Here is a 21,792-nt window from a genome sequence, read left to right as displayed (position 1 = left end):
CGCAGCCTCCTGTCCTGGCAGCACCAGGTGAGAACTCAGGGCCCACAGGGACACCCTTCTCCCAAAGCCACCCCCCGACAGCCAGCCTGGCTCACGCTGGGGCAACTTTCTCACCTAAGAGATGGTCCAGGCTGGCGCTGGCGACAAGAGACTCTGTGAGCGCCTCTCAGGGAGATGCCCCCATGCCCAGTCCCATATGAGCTTGGTGTCCATAAGGGCTGAGTATACCTGGCACCTGGAAGATGCCCCTGAGGGTGCCCCGTGAGAGCCTGGTCATTCCAAGGCCCAGAGGCAGAGTCCCCTCCTAGGTGAGGTGGTGCTGAATGACGTTTTCCCTTTGCAGACAGCCGGAGCATCTTCAGGCCAGGCATCCTTTGGGGAGCTGAGTAGGCAGGCGTGCCAGCCGGAGTGCCCAGAGGGAAGGGCAGTGAGCCCACTGTGGCCTGGGGCCCCCGCTGTTCAGAGCCTCCTTCCAGAGAGGCGGAGTCTGGCGTGGTCCAAGAATAGTGAGGATGCTTTTGGATGGGGAAGGGAGGAAAACCCACAGGAAGGTGAGGTCACTGGGAAACAGGACACTTGCATTCTGGAGCCACCTGGGGCCACCCTGGGGCCTTGGGCTGGTGGCAGCCCAGGGAGGGCATCTGCCATCTAGGAATTTGGGCAGGGCCTGGGGACGGGCCACGGAGACACAAAGAAGGCTGTGCTCCCCTGCAGGTGGAGGTACCGTCACCCCCCAGTGACACACAGGCTCCGTGTCTGAGTGTCCACTGCTGGGCTTGGCACTCGCTTCTTCCCAGGCAAGGTCTTGCGGGCAGAGTGCTGGGCTCTGGGAGGGGCAGCCAGCCCCTTTCTCTCTCTCCGGGGCGGGAGACAGTCTCATGGGGGAAGGACTCCAACAAGGCACAGGCTGGCGGGAATATGGGGCAAGAATGGGACGTCTTTGACTTGGGGTCTGAGCAGTGGCCCGTGGAGGTACTGCCTTCCATACAGGGAGGGGCTTCTGGCCTGTGGATTCCAGGTTTAAATCCAGCCTGTGACTAAGAGCCATGGTTTGAAATTCCAGAAACCCTCCTCTGTCATTTGCAGACAGCAGGACTGGCAGGGCTTAGCCCGGGGACCAAATGGCAGAGCCGACCACAGGGAAGGTGGCCCTGCCCTCAGCCTGCACGCAGGGAAGGACTGTGGGGCCCCCTGAGGGGTGGAGGGCAGGAAGGGGAGCAGCCGCCTCCTGGCACCCCCAGCGCTGGGGAGGCAGGACTGGGGATGGCCTCGGACTGTAAGTACCAGACTGTCCCCCCAAGTACCAGACTGTCCCCCGGCTCAGCAGGCAGGCGGGAGGCGCAGGATCCAGCAGGGCTGTCTGTCCTAAGAACAGCAGCTGTGGCTAGAGTCAAATATAGAACAGAGAACAGCCTGCTGGGTCTGGCTTGCCTCTGAAAAGACAAGAAAGGAAAAAGAAGAAGAAGAAAGAAAAAGAAAATTCCCTGAACCAAGCAACTCCAAAACTCTACCTTGTCTACTTTTCTCCCCCCACCTCCAGCTCTGCACGTCTTCAGGAGGGAAACCCCGGCCTTCCCCGGGCACTGCCCGGGCCCCTGAGAAACGTTGCTGCCGTCGGGATCCTCTACAGTCTGGGGGTGCTGGGGGGCTCGAGGCAAGGGAGGACAGGACAGTGGTGGCCGGGGGCTGTGCGTACTGCTACGTGCACCTCTTCTCCCTGCCCGGGGCTCTGGCCCACAGGTACTCTGGGGACCCGTCCCGACCCGTGAAGACCCAGAACTTGGCACTCAAGGTGTGGAGGGGAGAGGTCACCCACTGAATCTGGCCACAGGTGAAGGAGGGAGACGCCCAGATCACATACGTGCCACCTCAGTGCATTCGGGTTATTCTACATCCAAGTAAAACCTTGATTTGGGGGAAGGAAATAACATTCCAGAGTAGCCACCAGCCAACTCCGAACCAGGTGGGGAAACCCCTGCCTGTAGCCCCAGCGGGAGGGATCCGGGGGCTCCCCTGGGATGACTGGAAAGCCACCCCCTCTGTGTCACGGTGACCTCAACCTTCCCTTCCCAGAGCCCACCCCCGGGCCTCAGTGTCTATGGCTTTTGGAAGGGTGGGCACTGAGGCCAAAGGCCACCAGCTGTCCCGAGGCTGCTCAGCTCTGGTTAGTGGGGACCAGCAGGCAGCGCTGAGCCCCAGGGTCTGGCTGGTCCCCACCTGCCCCTGGCTGACATGACTTTGCTTCTCCCTCTGACCTCCTCTAGGTCTGGCTGGGTCTGCCCAGCTGTCCCCTCCTTCCTGTGGCTGGCTGGGGTTGGGACAGCCCCAGAGGTGCTGGGCCAGGTTCTCCACAGCCCCTCCCAACCCTCTCTCTCTGAGGCCAGAAGAAAAGCAGCTCAAGTCCTGATGGGCCAGGTTCCAAGGCTTCTGGTCACAAATGGCTTCTTTCTATTCCCAAGGCATTCCGGTGTGTCCATGGGGAGAAGGGGGTTGGGATGGTGCCTCGTACTTGGCGTGGCTGTGTGGTCTTCAGGGGAGTGGCCACCTTCCCTCGTGGGGGAGTCTCTCTGACTGTTCTGGACAAAGGCAGGTTTAGGGAGCCCTTAACCAAAGCATGGGGATCCCTGGACCCATCCTTTGGGACAGCCACAGGAGTCAGGGCCCGAGGTCCGGCAGGCTGCAGGGTTGGTGAACGCCGGGACATCAGACATGGGACAGAAGGCCATCCTGCAACCCTGCCCAACACTCAGGGCCCTGGGCCTGTGCCCCAGGGGTGGCTTCTTTCAGAGGGGCCACAGCCACTGAGCCGGGGTGCTGGGGAGGGGAGCCCTCCTCAAACGGGCTCAGCCCCTGCCTCCCAGAGCCGGGTCCCCAGGCCTCACTCCCCAAGGCGGCCTCTCAGATCTCGGTGGCTATGATGTCCTCGTAGGGGATGTCAGCCCCTTCCAGGTCAATCTCCAGGGGCTCCCCGGCGCCGTCGCCGCGGGCCAGCTGCTGCAGCGCCTTCTCCAGCCGCTGGTTGCGCTGGTACATGGCCAGGTAGCTCTGCTGCAGCTGCTTCTGGTACTGGATCACCTTCTCCTTCTCCTCCTTCCACACCAGCCGCTCGTGCTGGAAGCCCGAGGACATCTGGTCGTGGCCTTGCCGCTCCTCCCGCAGCTCCGCCCGCAGCCGCTCCAGCTCCCGCTGCAGCGCGGGGATGTCCTCCGGGAAGGCGGCGGGTGTCACGGCGGCCACGTCGCGGGCCACGGCGGCCTGGGCGCGCAGCTCCAGCAGCTCCTGCTCCAGCAGGCTCACCTTCTCCCGCAGCAGCTCCGCCTCGTTCTTCTTGCGCTGCAGCTCGTTCTCGCACACCTCCAGCTCCAGCCCCTTGGTGCGCAGGGCGCCCTCCAGGTCCTGCGTCTTCTGCTCCAGGCCGTCCAGCTTGCCCCGCGTGTCCTTCAGCTGCGCCCTCAGGCCCAGGATCTCGCCGGCCTTGGCGTTCACCTCCGTCTGGGACTCCTTCAGCTGCTGCTTCAGGAGGGAGATCTCCCCCGACTTCTGGCACACCTGCCGGGGACGGGGGAGGGAGGCAGAGTGCCGAGAGGTGAGTGTCCTCACCCAGGCACGGTGGGCTGGAGGGCTGTGAAAGCCAAGCCCTTCTCTGGGGGTTCTTTCATGCTTGCGTCCGGCTTGGTCTGTCTATATACCTCCCTCACCCCCAGTTCGGGCTCCAGATCCCAGTGCGCCCCCACTCAGCGCACCAGCCGCAGCTTGTGCAAATCAGCCATTGCCGTTGCATCTGCCCACTGCTAGCAGCTCTGTCACCCACCCTGAACACCCTGAACAGTACTGGCGTCTGTGCCGGCCAGATTTCTACCATCCATGCTACGCCCACACCCCCGACCTCACCCCTGCGCACACCCGGCCCTCCTCTCCCCTCTCTGCAGGGGCCCGAAGACTATGTCCTGCACCCACTGCTGTGCCCCGGTGACGAGCACCTCGCTGGCCCTGAGACAGAGCCCGTGCCTACCTGCCCAGTGATGACCCGGTGAGCTCTGCCCCAGCCCCTCCGTCACCAATTCTACTCCTGTCCCCACCAAAACTGGGCCGAGAGCAACGATGGGAACCAGAGCCATTGATCAGACCCTGTGTCTCTGGGGTCTTGGCCATTTGGGGTCACAGGCCTGGGCCAGTCTGGCTGGCTGTGTCTCAAGGCCTTACAGAAGGCACTCCTGGAACAAGACTGGAAGCCACCTTGACATTTCCTCACTTTCCCTCCCCCTTGGTCTCCAAGGAACACTGCCCCATCCCAGAGAAGATTCAGCCCCACCCATGATGCTCGGTTGGGACCAAGTGTATCTTTCCAAGGTCAAGTCCATATTCCTTTCATGAGGGTCGAGGTGCGGACTTGGCTTTGAGTCCCAACTCAACCACTTCCAACCTGGGTGATCCTGGATGTGTCAGGATGGTGGCAATGCGGGGCAGAGGTCACACTATTGGGAGCAAACCCTGGCTCTGATACCTAATATATATATATGTATATATATATATATATATCAGACCCTGGACTAGTCTCTGAACTAGCTGTTTCCATCATAACCTCTCCGTGCCTCAGTTTCCCTACCCGTACATTCAGGATTAGTAATAGTACCTACTTTACTGGGCTATTGTACGGAATAGAGAAGAGAACCTAGGGCTTGGCACTTAATAAACACTCTCTACATTATGTTTGTAACAACATATGTGTCATTATAAATTATTATTATTTGTCATTTTACTATATAGCCTGACTGGACAACCTGGGAACGAGGTCACAGGCATGTCCAGCTCAGCTCCAGATTGACGGGCAAAGCTGGGCGCCTAACGCCAGCATGCGCTATGCATCTCGGGCATGGCCAGGACCGTGGTGGGCATGGGGTCTGCTGTGACAACACTTAATAGTGGGTGGGGTCCCTTCCCTTGAAAGCAACTAATAAATTTTATGCTCTCTCGGGGCCTTGGGCTTGCGCAGACTCAGGCACTGCCTGTGCTGCTTTGGCGCCTCCGTGGGCAGATGCAGTGAGGCTGGGCCTGGGCTCCGGCTTCCCAGCCAGTGACCGGGTTAGGAAGTTCAAGTCTGGGGGCCACGAGGGTGCGGTGGGGAGAGTAGGAAGCTCAGAGCTAAGTGCTTCCCCAAAACAGTTTACCGGAGCCCCTTCTTTGGGCGGTAAAGCCGGCACTTCAGCCTCCCGTGCGGTTGGTGTTAGCGCACTATTGGCCGGCAGCAGGAGGAGAGGGAGGGATTGTCGCCAAACCCCGACCGCCCCGGCCCACGAGCCCCGCACGGCCTCACCTCCCACTGGGTCTCCTCCAGCGCGGGGCCGAAGCTGGTCTTCTCCCTCTCGTAGGACCTGAGCTTCGTCTCCAGCAGGTCCTGCTCCTTCATGAGGCTCTCGAGCTCCTGCCGCAGCTGCCGCTTCTCCTGCTGCAGCTGCAGCACCTGCAGGTGCAGCACCTGCTGCGCGCGCTGGCTCTTCTGCGAGGCCTGCTTCAGCTTGCCGCACCTGGGCTCCGCGCCCTCCAGCTCGTCCCGGCAGCGCCACAGCCGCTCCTCGTAGGCCTGGCCCGCGGCGAGCTCCTTCTCCTCGAAGCTGCGCTGCAGCTTCTGTAGCGCGCCCTCCCTCTCCAGCAGCTTCTGCTCCAGCTCCTGGATGGTGCACTCGTCCGTGGAGATGGGGGAGCGGACGCACGCGGGGCCCTTGTCCGCCTTGCTCGCGTGGCCCAGCTTGTTCCCGCCGTCGGAGAAGGACAGGGCCTTCAGGCTCATCATGTTGCTGTCCTGGAGGACGATGCCCTGGGTGATGTTGTGGGCCGAGCCTCCAAAACGGCTGGTGGGCCCCACGGGGGTGACCAGCGGGTCCAGCTGGTAGCTGCTGCTGGTGCTGTGCGTGGGCAGGCTGGACATGGAGTTGCGGCCGGAGTCGGACAGCGCCCCGGAGCACAGGCCGGGCTTCAGCTCCTGCTCCCTGGGCTTGTCCGGAGGGGCGGGGTGCAGCTGGTGGCTGGCGCTCTCGGGGGACGAGTGCAGGGTGGCCCCTGACCGTGGCAGCACGGGCTTGAAGGCTGTGGGCCTCGCCGCGCCCTTCTCGGAGCCCTGGGGAGGAAGAGGACCGGAGTGACCCTGAGCCTCCAGAGCGCCCATCCCACCTGTCCCTCCCCCGGGTACAAGCAAGTGCCTGCCTCGGCCAGCCGACCTCACGGAGCCCGTGTGGCACCCTGCCTGGTCGGTAGCCACAGAAGACGTTGCATGTTGCTGTGAAGCAGCCGAATATGGCCAATCTCTCTCAAGAAACAGAAAATCCTCTGTCCCTGGGGGATGTCCTTAAATGACGACCTGGGCCCCTTGTTCTAGGAAATAGTAACCTGCCACCAGCTTGTCCCAGCCCTCCTGGGTCTCTGTGTGGTGAGGGTTAGGGCCTTAGGCTGGACCAGCTTGGTGTCCTAGTATAGGTGACCCCTCTTCACCTCCACTGCCTCTCCCATTAGCCTGGAGCGGGAACGCTGACCACGGCCTCCTCACAGGGCTTGGGGCTGGGAGGGTCACTTGGAATGACAAATTCTTTTTTTAAAGCCTGATTTTCATTGGTAGAGCGCCTTGCAGTTTACAAGCCTTTTAGTTTGCAAAGCTGAAAGCTCTGTGCAAACATAGGGGGCCCTTTCCTAGTAAATCAAAGCGGTGGGTTCATTCCCCCAGGGCAGGGGCGGGGACTGAATAGGACAGTCATTTTCAGTGTCCACTGGTGGGACCCAGCGGGCTTGAGCTGGCCCAAGGGCTGGACTTGTGAGCACCCAGGAGTCTTTTGCCCTCACCTGTGCTAAACAGACGATAACAAAACCCCAGCCCTTATTCAGCCAAAGATGCTTCTGGGCCCTTGTCCTTCTGCTCGGTCCTCTGGGAGTCTAAACGTTCAGGTCACCACTGTCCCTGTGCCTTATGTTGCCCACCTCCCCCGTTCGTTCTCTCCTGCCTGTCTGCCCCACCCATCCCCGCCAGCGGCCCCCGCTTACCATGTCCAGCTGATTGGAGAAGGGCAGGAGCTTGGGTGGGGTGGACGGGTCAAAGTCCACCCCGGCCTGGCCCCCGAGGTCCCCACTGGACAGCGCCGTGTAGTCTGGGCGGTGGGAGCCCCGCGCCTTCTGGCTGACCTTGATGTAGAAGAAGTCTTCGCTCTTGCCCATTTTGGAGCTAGACTTGCCATGACCCGAGTCCTGGGAGAAGCCAAACTTCAGCAGCCCGTCAGAATAGCGATTGAGTTTCTTGAGGTGGGAGGATTTGCGCAGCTTGTACTGCGACGCCCGGCAGTGCTTGCTGTGGAAGCCGTGGCCGGAGATGAGGCTGCTGACGCTGCCCATGGTGGCTCGGGGCCGAGGAAGGGCTGGGCTGGGCGGGCGCCTGGAGAGGCTGCAGCGGCGGGGAGCAGTCCTGGCTCCGAGAGGGGACTGTGGTCATAGCAAGAACCTCACAGAGCTTGGGAGAGCCATGGGCCTGGAAGGAGACACAAGAGAGAAGTCAGCCTGGGACGGGGACAGTCACTGCACCGTCCTCGAGGGTGATTAAGGAGTAGTTATTCCGACTGCCGGATCTGGGCAGTAGAGAAATGCACGTGGGAAGCCCAGCTGTCTCCACTCCTGGGCCCTCGGTTCATTCGTCCCTTGACCATTAATTCAATAAACCTGAGAACTCATTCACGAGAGGGTCTGTTCTCAGCACTGCGGATCCAGCAGTGACTAACACAGTCACAACCTCTGCACGTCTGGGACTTACATTCTGTGTGGTGTGCATAGGCCATAAGCAAATCAGTGTCCACTGCAGCGTGCGATGCATGTGCCCTGGGGAAGCCAGAGCAGGGACAGTAGGACAGAATTCTGGGAGGTGGTTGTTGCATGCAAGGAGGCCTCTCTGTTAGAGTAGCATTTAAGAGACCTCAAGCTCACATGGACATCTGGGGGAGAGAGATTACCAGGAGTAGCCCCAAAGTACAAAAGCCCTGAGTCCCCGAGGCAGAGGGGGCTTGGGTGTGAGACCAGACAGGGACCAGTCTGGCTGAAGAATCTTTAGCAAGGTGGGCGCTAGCAGGCGCCAGATGCAAGGAGCCCGGGCGACTGCAAGGGCTTCGGCTTCGCCCTGTGTGAGATGAGGATCCCTGGAGGGCTACGAGCAGTGACACCTTGATCTGCCTTAGGCCGGGGAAGGTCACCCTGGCGCCGGGTGGACAAGCTGTGCAGGGGCCAGGTGGAAGCGGTGGGCCTAACCGGTGGGCCGGTTACTTGAGTGACTAACAGAGCTGGCCCACGGCAAAGCTGTGCAGCAAGTTTTAGATGTAATTTAAGGTGCAGCTGATAGGATTTGCTAAAGGATTGGATATGGGGAGTGAGGGGAGGAGAGAGAGAGAGAGAGGCATCAAAGATGACTCCAGCGTTTTCATCCAAGCAACTAGAAGCAGAAAGTTGCCACATTTATTGAGAAGCAAAAGACCACCGGAGGAGCCGGTTTAGGGTGAGGAGGGGGCGGAGAATGGGTGTTTGGTGGAAGACATTCCGCTGGCAAAGCCTGTTGGGCACCCCGGGAGTGGTGGGGAGTAGGCAGCAGGGAGTGTGGGCAGCTGCAGAGCTGCAGACTCGCGTGGCAAAGTTGCGCGTGTGTGGAAGTCAGCCGAGACCACATGGAATCACCGCAGAGCGAGTGCAGAGAGGGGTGTGGGGACTGGTGGGGCTTAAATGGAAGTCTCACCATATGCAGACACCAAAGCCAAGTCTATACAACTAACTCCAAAACTCACTTCCACTCAAGTGTTTGTCACTTAGACTTTGAGTCAACTGGACACCCAGGGGGACATACATTTACCTTCTTCCTCAACAAGTGGCCCCGCTCAAAGTTTTAGACCAAGAAAAAGACACAAAGGCAGAGTTTCTGTTTCCAAGGATCTGGTTGAGAGACAAGACAGCCGGCACTAACTTAGCTGAAAATGCAAGACTCAGGATTTGCTGAGTTAGGGCCAGTCGCCCTCTGCCCCCAGCATGTGTGTGGTTTTTAATATTTTCTTTCCTATAGAAGGAGCTGAAAGTTCTTACCCCCTCGTCTGCCCCACCTCTCCGACACCCTGGTGGAAGATGCTGTCTAGGCTGTTGGTCCCCTTGTTTCTGGCATTGTCCTGTACTCTTTCCTCCTGCCTCTCTGTCTGCGTGGTGCTGCGACCCGGCTCGTGCAGACCCTCTGTCCTTTGTGGGCAGCCGGGTAATAGAGAGGCGCTAGGCGGGAAGTCGGGGAACCCGACTAATTCTGGTTCTGCCTCACTCCTGCTCTGGGACACTCATTTCACATTCTGGGCCCCGCTGGCTGCTACCTGTGGCCGGCAGGGTTGGAGGTCCACAGGAGGGAATCATTAGGTGTCATTCATCAGACCCCAGACCCAGCGCACGCTGTACCTGCGTTATCACATCAAGCCCTCAGCAAAAGATCCCAGATTGGCCAATTTGTTTGTCACCTGGCATAAGATTCAACCTTTCAGCACCTCTATTTCCTTGGGTGTCAGATAAGCACAGTTGATACCAACTCACAGCTATCGCCAGGGTTAAATGGGATCTCACGTATATTTAATAAAAATGCCTGACCACAGTGAGGACAGTACGTGCTGCATGCATTGAAGCCAAAGTGCTTGCGAAATTATAGAGCACTCTGGGAAGATGGTAGAACTAGGTCCTCGCATGTCTTGAAATGAAAAGAGCAGGTCCTCGGCCAAGTGCGGTGGCTCACAGCTATAATCCCAGCACTTTGGGAGGCTGAGGCGGGAGGACTGCTTGAGCCCAGGAGTTTGAGACCAGCCTGGACAACATAGTGAGACCCTGTCTCTACAAAAAAAAGATTTAAAAATTATCTAGGCACATGCTGGTAGTCCCAGCTACTTGGTAACCCAGGGGTTGGAGGCTTCAGTGAGCTGTGATCGTGCCACTGTACTTCAGCCTGGGTGACAAAGAGAGTTTGTCTCTTAAAAAAAAAGAAAAAAAAAAAGAGCAGGTGCTTTAGGAAAAACTCCCCTCCCCCCCAATCTCCCGGTGGCACCAGACCTGCCTCTCTGCCTCCAGGAGGGCAGCTGGGGCTTGCAGAGCTGAGAGAGCCAGAGAGCCGTCCCCAGGCATCTGCTGGCTGGGGCTGGGGGCCCCTGGCTGCCCCAGACTGGTGGGCGGCCTGCCAGCTCCCCAGCAGAGCTCCCTCTGGGGCTGAATGGGGCACGTGTCCAGGGCTAATTGATCCCCCTTTTATGGCGACTCCCTGACTCCCCCTCTGCCCCGCCCCAGTACACACTGCTTCCCTTATCTGGAATTCCTCCCGGTTTGCTCCTCTAGATGAGGGGGGAAGGGTCGTCGGGGCCAGAGCTGGGGCAGGGGCGAGCCTTTGAACTAGTTAATCATCTCAGCCCATCTGCAAACCTCTGGAGCCTGCAGGGCTGCATGTGCAGGGCTCAATCCATATTTTCCGAGTGAACGGATGAATGGGAAAGAGGCGAGAAGGGAGGAGGGGGGTGGGGGGCGTGGGTGGTGTAAGGAGAGGCTGGGGCTGAGGTGCAGGGGGGAGCGGCTTGCTGGTGGGCTGGGAGCAGAAGCCCACGCAGCTCTCAATTAAGTGCACTTGGATTCCGTGGAAAGGCAGAAAGTGAAAGGGAAATCGCTGGCAGGCTGAGTCATTCCATCGGGGTGAACAATCGGAAGCAATTCCGCTTCCCACTGCTCGGGAGGAATCAAAAGCCACTCTGCCTGGCAGCCTTTTGTGTGCGGTTGTCGCTGCACTGAACCTTCCTCCGTCCCTGTGGGCAGCTCGTGTCTTAGCAGCGCTGATTGACATTTCTCCCCGGGAACAAGATTACCCACCAATCCCAACCTGCCCTTCCCCCTTCCAAAAATAAAGCCACAGTTACATGCAAAGCTCATGCAAATGTAACCCTGCTGCTGTTTGTGCAGGAGTCAGGCTCATCTACATTTGTGGCTTGGGCGCCACCAGGCACGGGGCCCCAGCGAGCTGGGCAGTGCCCAATGAAGGGAGCCATTTCCAAAGACCTGTGACTCAGATCCAAAGTGGGGGAGTGGGGGAGATCTCCAGAGGAGGGCTGGGTATCTGGCTAGACTCCCTCACTTGGACAGACAGACTTAACAAACGCAGGACCAGATAAAACTTGGGAGGCCGGAACGTCAGGGGCAGAGGCCCCCTTGCCTGCCAACCCCTCAGAAACTCAGAGTGAGGACTAAGACCTCCTGGAAGGTGAATTCTGAGTCTGAGTGGTGGAGGGTCAGAACCAAAGGGGCCTTGGACAGGGACTGAAATATAAGCTTTACCTACTTACCAAATTGGGGGCTGCCTGAACTTGCCTGGGAGGCCAAGTTCAGGTTCAGTAGGGAAGAGCCTGTGAAAAATGAGCCGTGGCAGCCTGGGCGTGGGAAGGGGAGTGGGGACGCGCTGTTAGCTCCCTGGCACAGTCCCAAAGTTGGTACCTGATTGGCCTTTGGCTCATCAGACAACCAAATGTCACCAATGGGATGGGAGAGATCTCAGGTTCCCTCAGGATCTCTGACTCTGGGTTGCCTTTGCAGAGCCCCCTTTCCCAAATTTTGACCTTCACTGTCCCCAGCTCCACACTGTGGTGCTGTTCACTCCCCAGCCCAGGCTCCTCCATCAGGAGGAAAGGCGACAGGTGGGCTAACTCTCCGGCCCATCCCAGGAGCCAGGGAGGGGACTGGCAAGGCAGGCTCCTGGCCACCGTGCACCCTCGAGAAGAGAGAGGGCGCTCGGGCCCCCTCAGTGGCACTGCAGAGGCCACCACCGTGGCACTCCACCTGTGCCAGAGGCCCTTCCTGGGAGGGCAGGGCCAGGAGTCCCAGGTAGTTGGTGCCAGATCGCAGAGGGAACAATAGAACGGAGAAAAGCTTTTAAAGCCAGAGATGCTTCAGTGCTCCAAAGAGGTTGGGTGACTTGCGCAAGGCCACACAGCAAGGCAGGAACGGAGCAGGGGTCAGAAACCTGGCCTCCTGGCGCCCTCCCCAGAGCTCTGCCCACTGACATCTTTCTTGAACAATAGAGCAGGGAGGAGGAGGGTGGAGTGGGACTCTCTCTGTGCTGAGAGGCATTGCTTTAAAAATACTTTTGTCAGACCAAAGGTGAAGCCAAGTCCCCCACCCTGCACCCCAGCAGCCCGAGACTTTGATGACATCACCAGCCATAAACAGGGTCTGTTGATGAGTGATGAGTGCTGTCTTTTCATGGAAAATCAGTGGCAGATTGGAGCACATAAGTTTGAGGGGGGCAAGGGTGTGACAAGGGATGGAGGTGGCATGACAGAGTGGGGAGAAGCAGGCAGAGTGGAAAGCCCCCTACCGGCTGCAAGACCCCTGGGAGGGCTCTGCTTTGGGCAGGGAAGAGGGAGACAAAAGGCACAGACTCCTCCAGGAAGTGGGCAGATGTGGGAGGGTGGGAGAAGTGGGGAGGACACACAATACAGGGCTCCTTCCCACCGCCTCGCTCCACCCCCATCCTCCCACGACCCGGCTCTCCTTTTATACCCACCGAGTGTGTCCAGTGTGTGTGTGTAGGGGTGCAGGCAGGTAGTGTGGGGAGACCTGGTAGATTCCAGGCTCAGAATGTGATTGGGATCAAGGAAGTCCTGGCAGAGAGCATAGCACAGATCCCGACTCCGGGTGCTGGGGATGACCTGGCGTGGTGTGAAGAGTTCAGCGTAGTCCTTTAGGGAGGGAGGCTTTGGGTGCTGGGTGCCATCTGTGTGCGCCCCCAAGTGTGCTTCTGGGAGCTCAGTGGCTTGGGGCTGTCTGTCGGGAGTCTGTGTGCACAGGCCAGGAAGCAGGAGACCGCCCCCGACGAGTCTCTACCCGTCCCGAGTCAAACCTCTCTCAGTACCCTTTGAAGTGTCTGGCTGAGGAATTCTGACTCCTGTGTCACCTCTGCCCTGATTTCCCAACCTCTTGCCGCCTCCTGCTGGGCTCACATCCAGCGCAGGCGCCTCGGAGCCTCTGCTGGACGCCCAGCGACCCCACGGCCCCACGGCCCCGACAGTGGGATAATCAACCTCTTGTCAGAGGCCCAGGGCTCCAGCAGAGCTGTCCCCCAGCTGCCACCCAAGTCCCTGAGAGCCTTCTTGATGAGGGTTACCAATGGGCAGGGCCAGAGGCAGATATAGAAGCTCTCAAGAGCCACGTGGAGATGCCGGGACATGTGAGTCACTGCAGCTCTGGTCCCGAACCTCCTTGCACTTCCGACCCCAGCACTGCTGAATGTCTGTGGTTTCCCAAAGTGCCATCCTGGCCTCTCAGTGCACCCGCTCTTCCCTCTGCTGGGAATGACCTCCCCTGACCCATCTGTCAAACCTTTGCCATTCTCCAAGCCCTGCGTCCCCCTCTGCCTGCCGCCTTGTCCCTTGCAGAAGACTTCATCTCTGCAATCCAGAGAGAAGTCAAATCATTGGCAGGAAACTCCCTCAATTCCCTGAACTCATAAGCCTGCAATCAAAGTGACGGCTGCCTCCTCTGTGCCTGTCACTGTGAAATGCAATAGAAGTCTGTTCTCACATCAGGCGAATCCTTCCATCCAAGGCACGATTCCTGTCAACCCCGACATCCCAGGGGTCTTGCTCCAAGACTAATGTTCTCTTCCTTCTATTTCCTTGAGTTCCAGCTTTCTCTTACTCTCTGGACCCTGAGCATTGAAACATGCACAAGTCTCCCAATTCTACAACAACATACGAGCTCCAGAACGCCATAATGCCCTCCAGGAACCGTCGTCTCTCCTCTTGTTCCCAGCCCGGCTTCTTGAGAGAGAAGGCCATGCTCACTATTGACACTCGCTCATTTTCTACTCATTCTTCGAGCCACAGAAGGCTGGTTTCTGTCCCCACTCATCCACCAGACCTGCTCTTCGGGGATGTTCCAAAATCCAGTGGACCTTCTCAGTAATTATCCAACTTGACCTCTCAGTTACTCCATCTTTTTTTCACTCCAACCTTTTGAGAACACTGTTTCCTAGGCCCACAGGATGCTCTGATCTCTTGGCTTCCCTCCTGCTCTCCTGGCTGCTTCTCCGTCACCTTTGTCTCATTCATTCCTTAAGTGTGGATGCTCATCTGTGTTCCGCCTTGAACCCTGTCCTCTGCTGCTGCTCTGCCTAAGCCTTCCCCATGGCTCCAGCTGCATCTACAAGGGGATGATTTTCAGATCTGTGCCTGCAGCCCAAACCTCTCTCCTGAACTCTTGACCTAAACATCCGCCTGCTTTCCCCTCGGAGGGGCCCCCACATCTCACACTCGGCACGTCCACAGTGGAACTCACCTTTCTCTCTCTTCTTTGTCATTATTCATCTGCCCCAACGCACCCCTCCTTCTGGGCTCCGTAGTCTCAGAGAACAGCACAGCCGTGGGCAAGCCAGAAACCTGCCCCCAAGAAACCTGCCCAAGTCAGGAACGATCGATCCCTTCTCCTCCCTCCCCACCTGCTTCTGGTCAACACCAAGTCCCATCTCATTTTTGGTTTTCCTCAAAACCAGCATTTCCCTGCAACTCCACTGGCTCTGTTAGTCTAAGTTGTTATCATATCCCTTGGGATATTAATACATACGTTATTTGCTCTTTTCCTAGTTCTGCCAAGGATACCCTATTGCCCAAAGACTAAAGTCCAAATTCCCTGACGTAGCAGAGGAGGCCTTCAGGACCCGGACTTTGTTTATCTCTGTATCTTCACGTTACACGGCACCACTGCTTCTCCTTGGCCCTCCCTCTATGCCGGCTGACTGGGCTTCTGCAGGTCTCTCGTTCCTCTTGAGGCCCCTGCCCCAAGTTTTCCCATGCTGCTCCCTACGCCCAAGCCCCTGGGACTTCGCTGAGACGGCACTTCCACTGAGCAGCCTCCCTGTGCGTCTGCCCGGCACCCTCTGCCTGTCGTTACAGCGGCATTAGTCACACCGTAGCACAGTTCGTCTTTATTCAGAGCTCCTTCTCAGCAGACTGTAAGACTGTTTTATCCCACTTCCAGCACAGTGGCTGGCCCCCGGCTCCACACGTGCCGGTTGCATGAATGGATAGGCCTGTGTTCATAAATCTTCTTCTATTTAATGGTGCACGGGTTCCGCGAGCTTCCCTTTCCTAACGGCGACACCACGAAACACTCTACACAGTGGGTGTTCACAAAGGTCTTCATCCCTAACCCCCGCCCGGAGCACAGCGGTGACAATCTCCGCCTCAGCATGTGACAGAGAAGCCTTCTCCGAGTGGGCACTCGCGCCTCAGTGGCACCCCTGTGGGCTGCATGTGTGCTGGAGTCTGCGGTGTTGGACCTTCCTCCTGCGGAGAGGAGATCAGGGCTGAACGATGTGACGTGCTGGGGTGTAGGTGTAGGTGTGTGCACTGCAGTCGGCACTCCTGGAGGTGCTGGGCTTTCCTGCACGCCAAGCTCCACTCTGTGAAGAGAATTTGGGACGCACAAAGCAACCACCTGTCCTGATTTGCCTGGGACTGTGGGAATTCCTGGGACGGGAGGTGTCAGTACTAAATCATAGGCAGAGTCCCAGCAAAGCCGGGATAAGTTGGTGGTCCCACCTAGGCTGGAAGTTGGGATTTGTACAAACGAAGATTAAATTAGTTCTCTGTGACCCCTTGACCTGACCCTTGGTCCCTCCCTGAGTGGCTCCCTGGAGCAATGTGATCAAAAACGAAGATAAAGTGGCTGCCATGTAGTGTCTCAACAGGGCTACCTCTCAGGGGTGTGACCCTGGGCTCCACACATAATGTGGGGAGCAGAGATCTAAGGGGATATGGGAGGAGAGGGAACCCCAAAGGGTGAGGGGCAATCTTTCTGCAGTGGGGAGAGGAGCAGGAGGAGAAGGGTGGAGGGAGAAGGATGGAACATGCTCATGCTGGGGGGACCACAGGGAGGGACCAGACTGGGGCTCCACCGTGATGTAAATGGAGTGACTGGGCGGGGGGGGGCGGTGACAGTGCCTGCAAAAGCAGCAGTGCCGGCTGAATGCAGAGCTTGTACCGCAGCTGCTGGTTACGAGGACCTGATTTCTTCTGTGTGGATGTCGCATGCCGGGGTGAGCTGTTATGAACTGAGAGGAGTCCTGGTTTAGCAGCAAGGAGGTGTGTGATTGAGTGCACTTTAGCACGGGTAGGAGACATCCTGGAGCCTGCAGAAATGGAGGCGGCTTTCGGGGACTGGAGCACATTTTAACGGGAGGAGAAGTCTGTAAAGCTAGTAGCCACCTACCTACATCCCGTTACCACCACCTCCAAAAAATAAGAAAAGGAAAGAAAAGAAAATGTATGAGGCCTTCAGGTTATCAAGAAATAATACAATCCTGGGATAAGATTTGTTTTGTTGTATTCATTCATTTTAAGATACAATGGCTTAATGAATGGATAACTGTGATACATTGTAAAATATAGATCTGGTCTTCTACCGACCCCATTTCTTGGAATAGGACTCCTAAAATCCTTAGAGTCTCCAAAGTCATGTCTTTTTGCAGCTAATGGCTGACTGCTGGCTGGCAGCCTCTGGGGGAGTAGCGTCAGGATGGGGGCTGGTCAAGGCAGGATTGGAAAGTCCCAACTTCCGGGGAAGAGAGGGAGCTGAAGGTGACATTCATCACCAATGGCCAGAGGGTTGAGTTGATCAAGTCTATGTCACGAAGCCTCCATAAAAACCAGAAAGGACAGGGTTGGGGAGCTTCTGGATAACTGAATGTACGGAGGTTCCTGGAGGATGGGGTGCCAGGGGAGGGCATGGAAGCTTCTCACCCCTTCTTCCATGCGTCCTCCTACCCATCTCTTTATCAATAGCCTTCGTAATACCCTTTATAGTAAACCAGTAAACATAAGAGTTCGGTGAGCTGTACTAGCAAATTAATCAAACCAAAGGAGGGGGTGATGGGAACCCCAATTCACAGCCAGGTGGCCAGAAGCAGCGGGTGAAACCACCTGCTGAAACAGTCTCCAGGTAGACAGGGTCAGAATCGGACCGAGCTAGGGGACACCCAGCCGGCGCCTGCTGCAGAACTGACTGCTCACTCGTCGGTGGGGACACCCCACACACTGGGCCACAGGAGGCTTCTGTGTTGACAGTTGTGGTGTGAGAACAGAGGAAAAGAAGTCTGTGTTTTCTTCCACTGAATAACTATTAAAGATGTTCCCAATTCTGGACACCAGGATTACGGGTAAGGACATAAGGCTGTTATTAATTTCATCAGGGCAACCCGAGAAAGAAATGGTTTAAGAACTGAGCCTTTAACTGCGGCTTTTCACTCTGGAGGGTGCTCTGTGAGTCGGAGGGAAGATGGTGCCTAGCAACCAAGGCTAGGCAAAGGGTCCCAAAAGTCCCCTTTTCTCTGTTTCTATCCACCATTGAGCCAAGAGTCTGAGGCAAGGTCCAAAACCACAGGGTTTGCCAGCATTCTGGCCATTTACCGGGGGGGCTGTCTGTGTCTACTGCGGCGTCTAGCTGGGGGCAGAGTTTGGGGGTTCTGCAGCCAGAGAACGTGTGAGGGATCAGCCCCATCGACTGTGAGCACCTTGGGACACTTGCTCACCACTGTATCACTCAGCACAGTGCCGGGCACACAGCTGGAGCTCAATAAGTGCTCATTGAATGAATGAATGGGCTTCCCGCCTCAGGTCTCTGCTAGCTCAAACAGATTTTCCATATTGCAGCAGCTGGAAGTTACCTTTCTAAAACACAGATCTACTTGCTTCAGGTTGAGGTCCTTTTCAGCCTCTCCTTTCTCGAATAATTGTCCTCATTCATTCCTCAGTGACATGTATTCAGTCCCTGCAGTACATTCATGACCCTCCGTGCCCTGGGTCCCAAGCCCTCTTTCCAGCTCTGTCTGCCCTTCCTCTCCAAATACCACTCAGCACACGATGCTCTCAGAGCCTTGCCCAGGCTGTTGGCACAACCTGTAATCTCTTTCACAACTCGGCCCCATGTCCTCAGCCTTTAGCTTAGGAAAACCCATTCTTCAAGGCCCAGCTCACATATCACTTCCTCGGAGAAGCCTTCCTGAGTTTTCCTTGCTGCTTTTTGTCCATTATTTTACAACAGGGGGCCTGAAACTCTAACAGCACTGGTCTCTGTGTCTTAAGTAGCTTGTTTTTGTCCATCCTCTCTGCTCACCTTTGGGCTTCTTGAAGACTAACACTTTTGTTTGTCTCTGCGTACCCAGGTAAACAACTGTTCAAAGAAGGAGGAAGGGAAGCCAGGGAGGCTCCCAGAGTTTGGAAGAAGTATTGGCAGGTTACTGTTAGGGAAATAAAAAAATGGCAGACACTTAGCTATTTGCCTCAGAAATTGCTGTGAATTTCCTTGTCCTGATTTAGCTTCCATCCCAAGAAGTAGGATTGCTATTGAAGGACGGAGGAGGGAGGAAGGAGCCCCTGGGCCGTCCCCCAATAAAGGCCATAAAGGCCATAAAGGCTGCCGTGAAAACACTCTCATTCCCTCAGGCACGCCCCACCCCACCGCCAGATGAGGTTGGATTTCCCTCCTCTTCTCAGTTCTTTCTCTCCGAGCATTGGCCCTGATCTTAGAGCGGCCCACAATGAGGGTGCACCCTTCCTCCTGCTTTCATCTGCCCAGTAATACCAATGCTTGGCGGGGCTGCGGCTTCTTCTGCAGCCCTGTTCTGTGAGGCGTAAAAGTCCCCTCTCGTTTTCTCGGTGTAGATGGTGTTCCCGCTGGCAGCCTTCCTCGGGAGTTCACTTGTCACTCGGGCCTCATGAAAGGCCCCCTTACAACTTGCTCATTCACTGTACCTCATTGTCCCTGCCCATTCATTGGCATTCATGGGGATAATTCCTCCCGCTGCCACATGCACCGAGGCGCGTGCACATGTGTTCAGTCCCCATGTCCCATTAGCAGTGAGGACACTTGAAATAAAGGGCGGCATCGCCTGAATGCAGAGCTGCCCTCCCCTCTAATGGCCGGGGAGTCGATTGCACTAATGTTATTTCAAGAAGTATCGGGAGAATTGGTGGCGGCTGCAGAGCACTGGGGGGAAAGGGGCAGGGGGTGGTCCCGGCAGCGATATCACTCCAGACAGACGCCACTCATCCCCTCTGGTCCTTCCCAGAACCAGCCCTTGCCAAGCTGCGCTCCCCACCTTCCTCCTGGCTACTAGCCCGGCATTCGAGGCTCTCCAGTACCTCCCAGACTTACCTTCTACCTCCTCCCCGCACTGAATTCTGCCCCAGCGAGCCAGTTCCGCTCCTGTGATCTTGAACTCTCACTTTGCTTATATATTCTTTCAAATCATTGCTTGGGGGCTGGGGAATTGCAATGGCAGGAAGAACAGCTGTTCTCCCTGAGCAACTCAGCAAAAACAGTGTTTGTCAACATTTTTTAAGATAATGGTTAACAAGATGATTGTTAGGACGATGAAAGTCCGAACTTGAAAGTAATTAGAGCAAGCAGGGCACAAGGAAGACCGTGACAGGAGATAAGAGAGAAAAGAGTTGGGGAAGGATGGTGCCATCATTGTAGCCCATCCAGGGACCCACCCCCAAAGTATAGTCCCTGGCTGCCCCCAGACCCGAACTTCTCCCCTGAGTACCGAAATCCCACAACCAGGCCCTCCAAGACCCACTCCAGTCCCGCCCTTCCATGAGGGTGGCCTTCCCTGGTTGCCACCAGGTGCACAATCCTTCAGTGCCCATGGGCTTCCTGGCAATGCCCTCACGGGCACTTACAAGGCCCCTTCATGTTCACATATCGGAACTACTCAGACAAGATGTCAAGTTTCAGGCAGGAAGAGGTGGGGCTCGTGCCTCTGTTACCCTCCAGAACACCCGGTGAGAAAGGTTCACACCTGAGCAGGTGAGAAACGTTCACACCTGAGCAGCTGCTCTCTGAACTTGCTGGGCCTCTGGTCCAGCGGATGCAGGTTGATGTTTGCTTGCCTGATGAAAACAGGACACAGTAGACTGTGTCCTCTCCCGGGACAGATAGGACCTGGTGGGCAGTAGCTCCTGAACATCAGGAACATTTTGTAACCAAAGGAGCAGAGGCTCTAAGGTCAGACAGATGAGGATGGCAACGCAGCTCCGCCCTGACTACCTGTAAGGCCCGCTGCTTGATGCTTTGAACTCCAGTTTTTCTTTTTGTATTTGTAAGTTGTAGATGAGTTTCTCAGCCTGGGCATTATTGACAAACTGGGCTAGATGATTCTTTGTTGTAAGGGGCTGCCCTGTGTACGGTGGGGAGTTTAGCAGCATCTCTGACCTGTGCACAATATATGCCAGTTGCACTCACTGCCCCCTCCCACCAGGTGTGACATTTAAAAAGTATCTCTTTTACACATTGCCAAATTACTCCTTTTGGGGCAAAATCTTTCCCAGTTCAAAACCACTGTTATAAACACTTTGGAGATGTTCTGAAGATTAGAGGATGTGATAGTTCATGTAAGGTGCCTGACCCACTATCTAGCATACATGAGTAGGTGCCAATAAATGTCAGTCCCATGTAAAATTTAAAGAATAGAATTTTTTTAGAATAGAATAGAATAGGGCAGTTTCCAGCTCCATCCTCACCCTCCATCCTCACCCTCCAGGTGGGAGCAGAAGGGGGCTGGAACCGGGCTGACCCTAGGAGAAAGAGCTCTGGAGAAGTTGTCCCACCCCAGTGACATCTCCAGTGGCTTTTCTGGTCTTAGGACTGAAAAAATGGAGACATTTCATGGATGCTCAGATGTGTTCTGGAATTGTCCAGTGCAAAAGGGGTGTTGTGGATTGCTACGGTCTGAATGTTTGTATCCCCCCAGAATTCATACGCTGAAACCTAATCACCAAGGTTCCAGCACTAGGAGGTGGGGCGTTTGGGAGGTGATTAGGTCACCAGAGTGGAGCCCTCGTGAATGGGATTAGCGTCCTTGTACAAGAGACCCCAGGGAGCTGCTTTGTCCCTTCTACCCTGCGAGGACACAGCAAGAAGGCACCTTCTACAAACCAGAGAGCAGGCCCTCACCAGACACTGACTCTGCTGGCGCCTTGATCTTGGACTTCTCAGCCTCCAGAACTGTGAGAAATAAAGTCCTGTTGTCTACAAGCTATCCCATCCATGATATTTTTTTACAGCAGCCTGAACAGACTGAAGTCTGTTCTGGAGGCCCAGAGAGGGACACAGCTTGAGCAGCTTACACGGAGAGCCCTTTGCAAGCAGACAGCCCATTTCCACTCAGCTCTTCCTCCACACCTGGCTGTTCTGGGGAGACATATGGCCCGATCTGGAATACGGGTTATGCAGAGTCGCGGTTCATATCGCAGGGAGAGAGGGTGGGAGACACTGCCGAGATGTCAGCTTGGCTGCGGCACAGGAAGGAAGGACTCGGGTCTGCAAGCCACAGAGGAGAGACTGCCCGGCGATGCCCACTGCACATCTGGCCTGAGCAGCTGCAATGCTCTGCCTGCCCTTCAGGCCCAGGATCAATGAGGATCTTCCCAGTTCACAAATGGCTCTTCCATCAGAGGCAAAGCCAACTGCATATAGGGAATCTCAGAGTTGCCCAAGCTACATACACCCCTCTTTTTTGATGGCGGAGTCAAAATGGCAATGAATTAGAGATCAGGGCTCCTGGGCTTGAACTTGGCCTTCTGGGCCATGACTAGTTGTGTGGTCTTGAGTGAGTCATTCTCTCCGAGGCTTCATTTTATTGTCTGCTCATGGGCAGCTTCATAACTGCTCTTTCCAATACAGATGTTTTGAAAGGCTGTGGTCAGATCAGTGACCAAACAT

The 21,792-nt window shown here is 56.4% G+C and overlaps 1 protein-coding gene across 1 annotated transcript; it reads right to left on the bottom strand.

Moving 5' to 3' along the window:
* Positions 1-2,670: 2,670 nt before the first annotated feature.
* LZTS1 (leucine zipper tumor suppressor 1) lies at positions 2,671-7,374 on the bottom strand. The gene is made up of 3 exons (XM_069485183.1): positions 7,030-7,374; positions 5,315-6,115; positions 2,671-3,549 (listed from the first exon to the last, which is right to left on the bottom strand). Exons 1-3 carry the CDS (start codon positions 7,372-7,374, stop codon positions 2,899-2,901), a joined length of 1,797 nt encoding a protein of 598 aa, XP_069341284.1. The 3' UTR covers positions 2,671-2,898.
* Between the last annotated feature and the right edge of the window lie 14,418 nt (positions 7,375-21,792).

The sequence above is a fragment of the Eulemur rufifrons genome, chromosome 12 (assembly GCF_041146395.1).
Source record: "Eulemur rufifrons isolate Redbay chromosome 12, OSU_ERuf_1, whole genome shotgun sequence".
In the NCBI taxonomy this organism is placed as follows: Eukaryota; Metazoa; Chordata; class Mammalia; order Primates; family Lemuridae; genus Eulemur; species Eulemur rufifrons.
The sequence above is the reverse complement of the archived record's forward strand: the minus strand, read 5'-3'. Positions and strand labels throughout refer to the sequence as shown.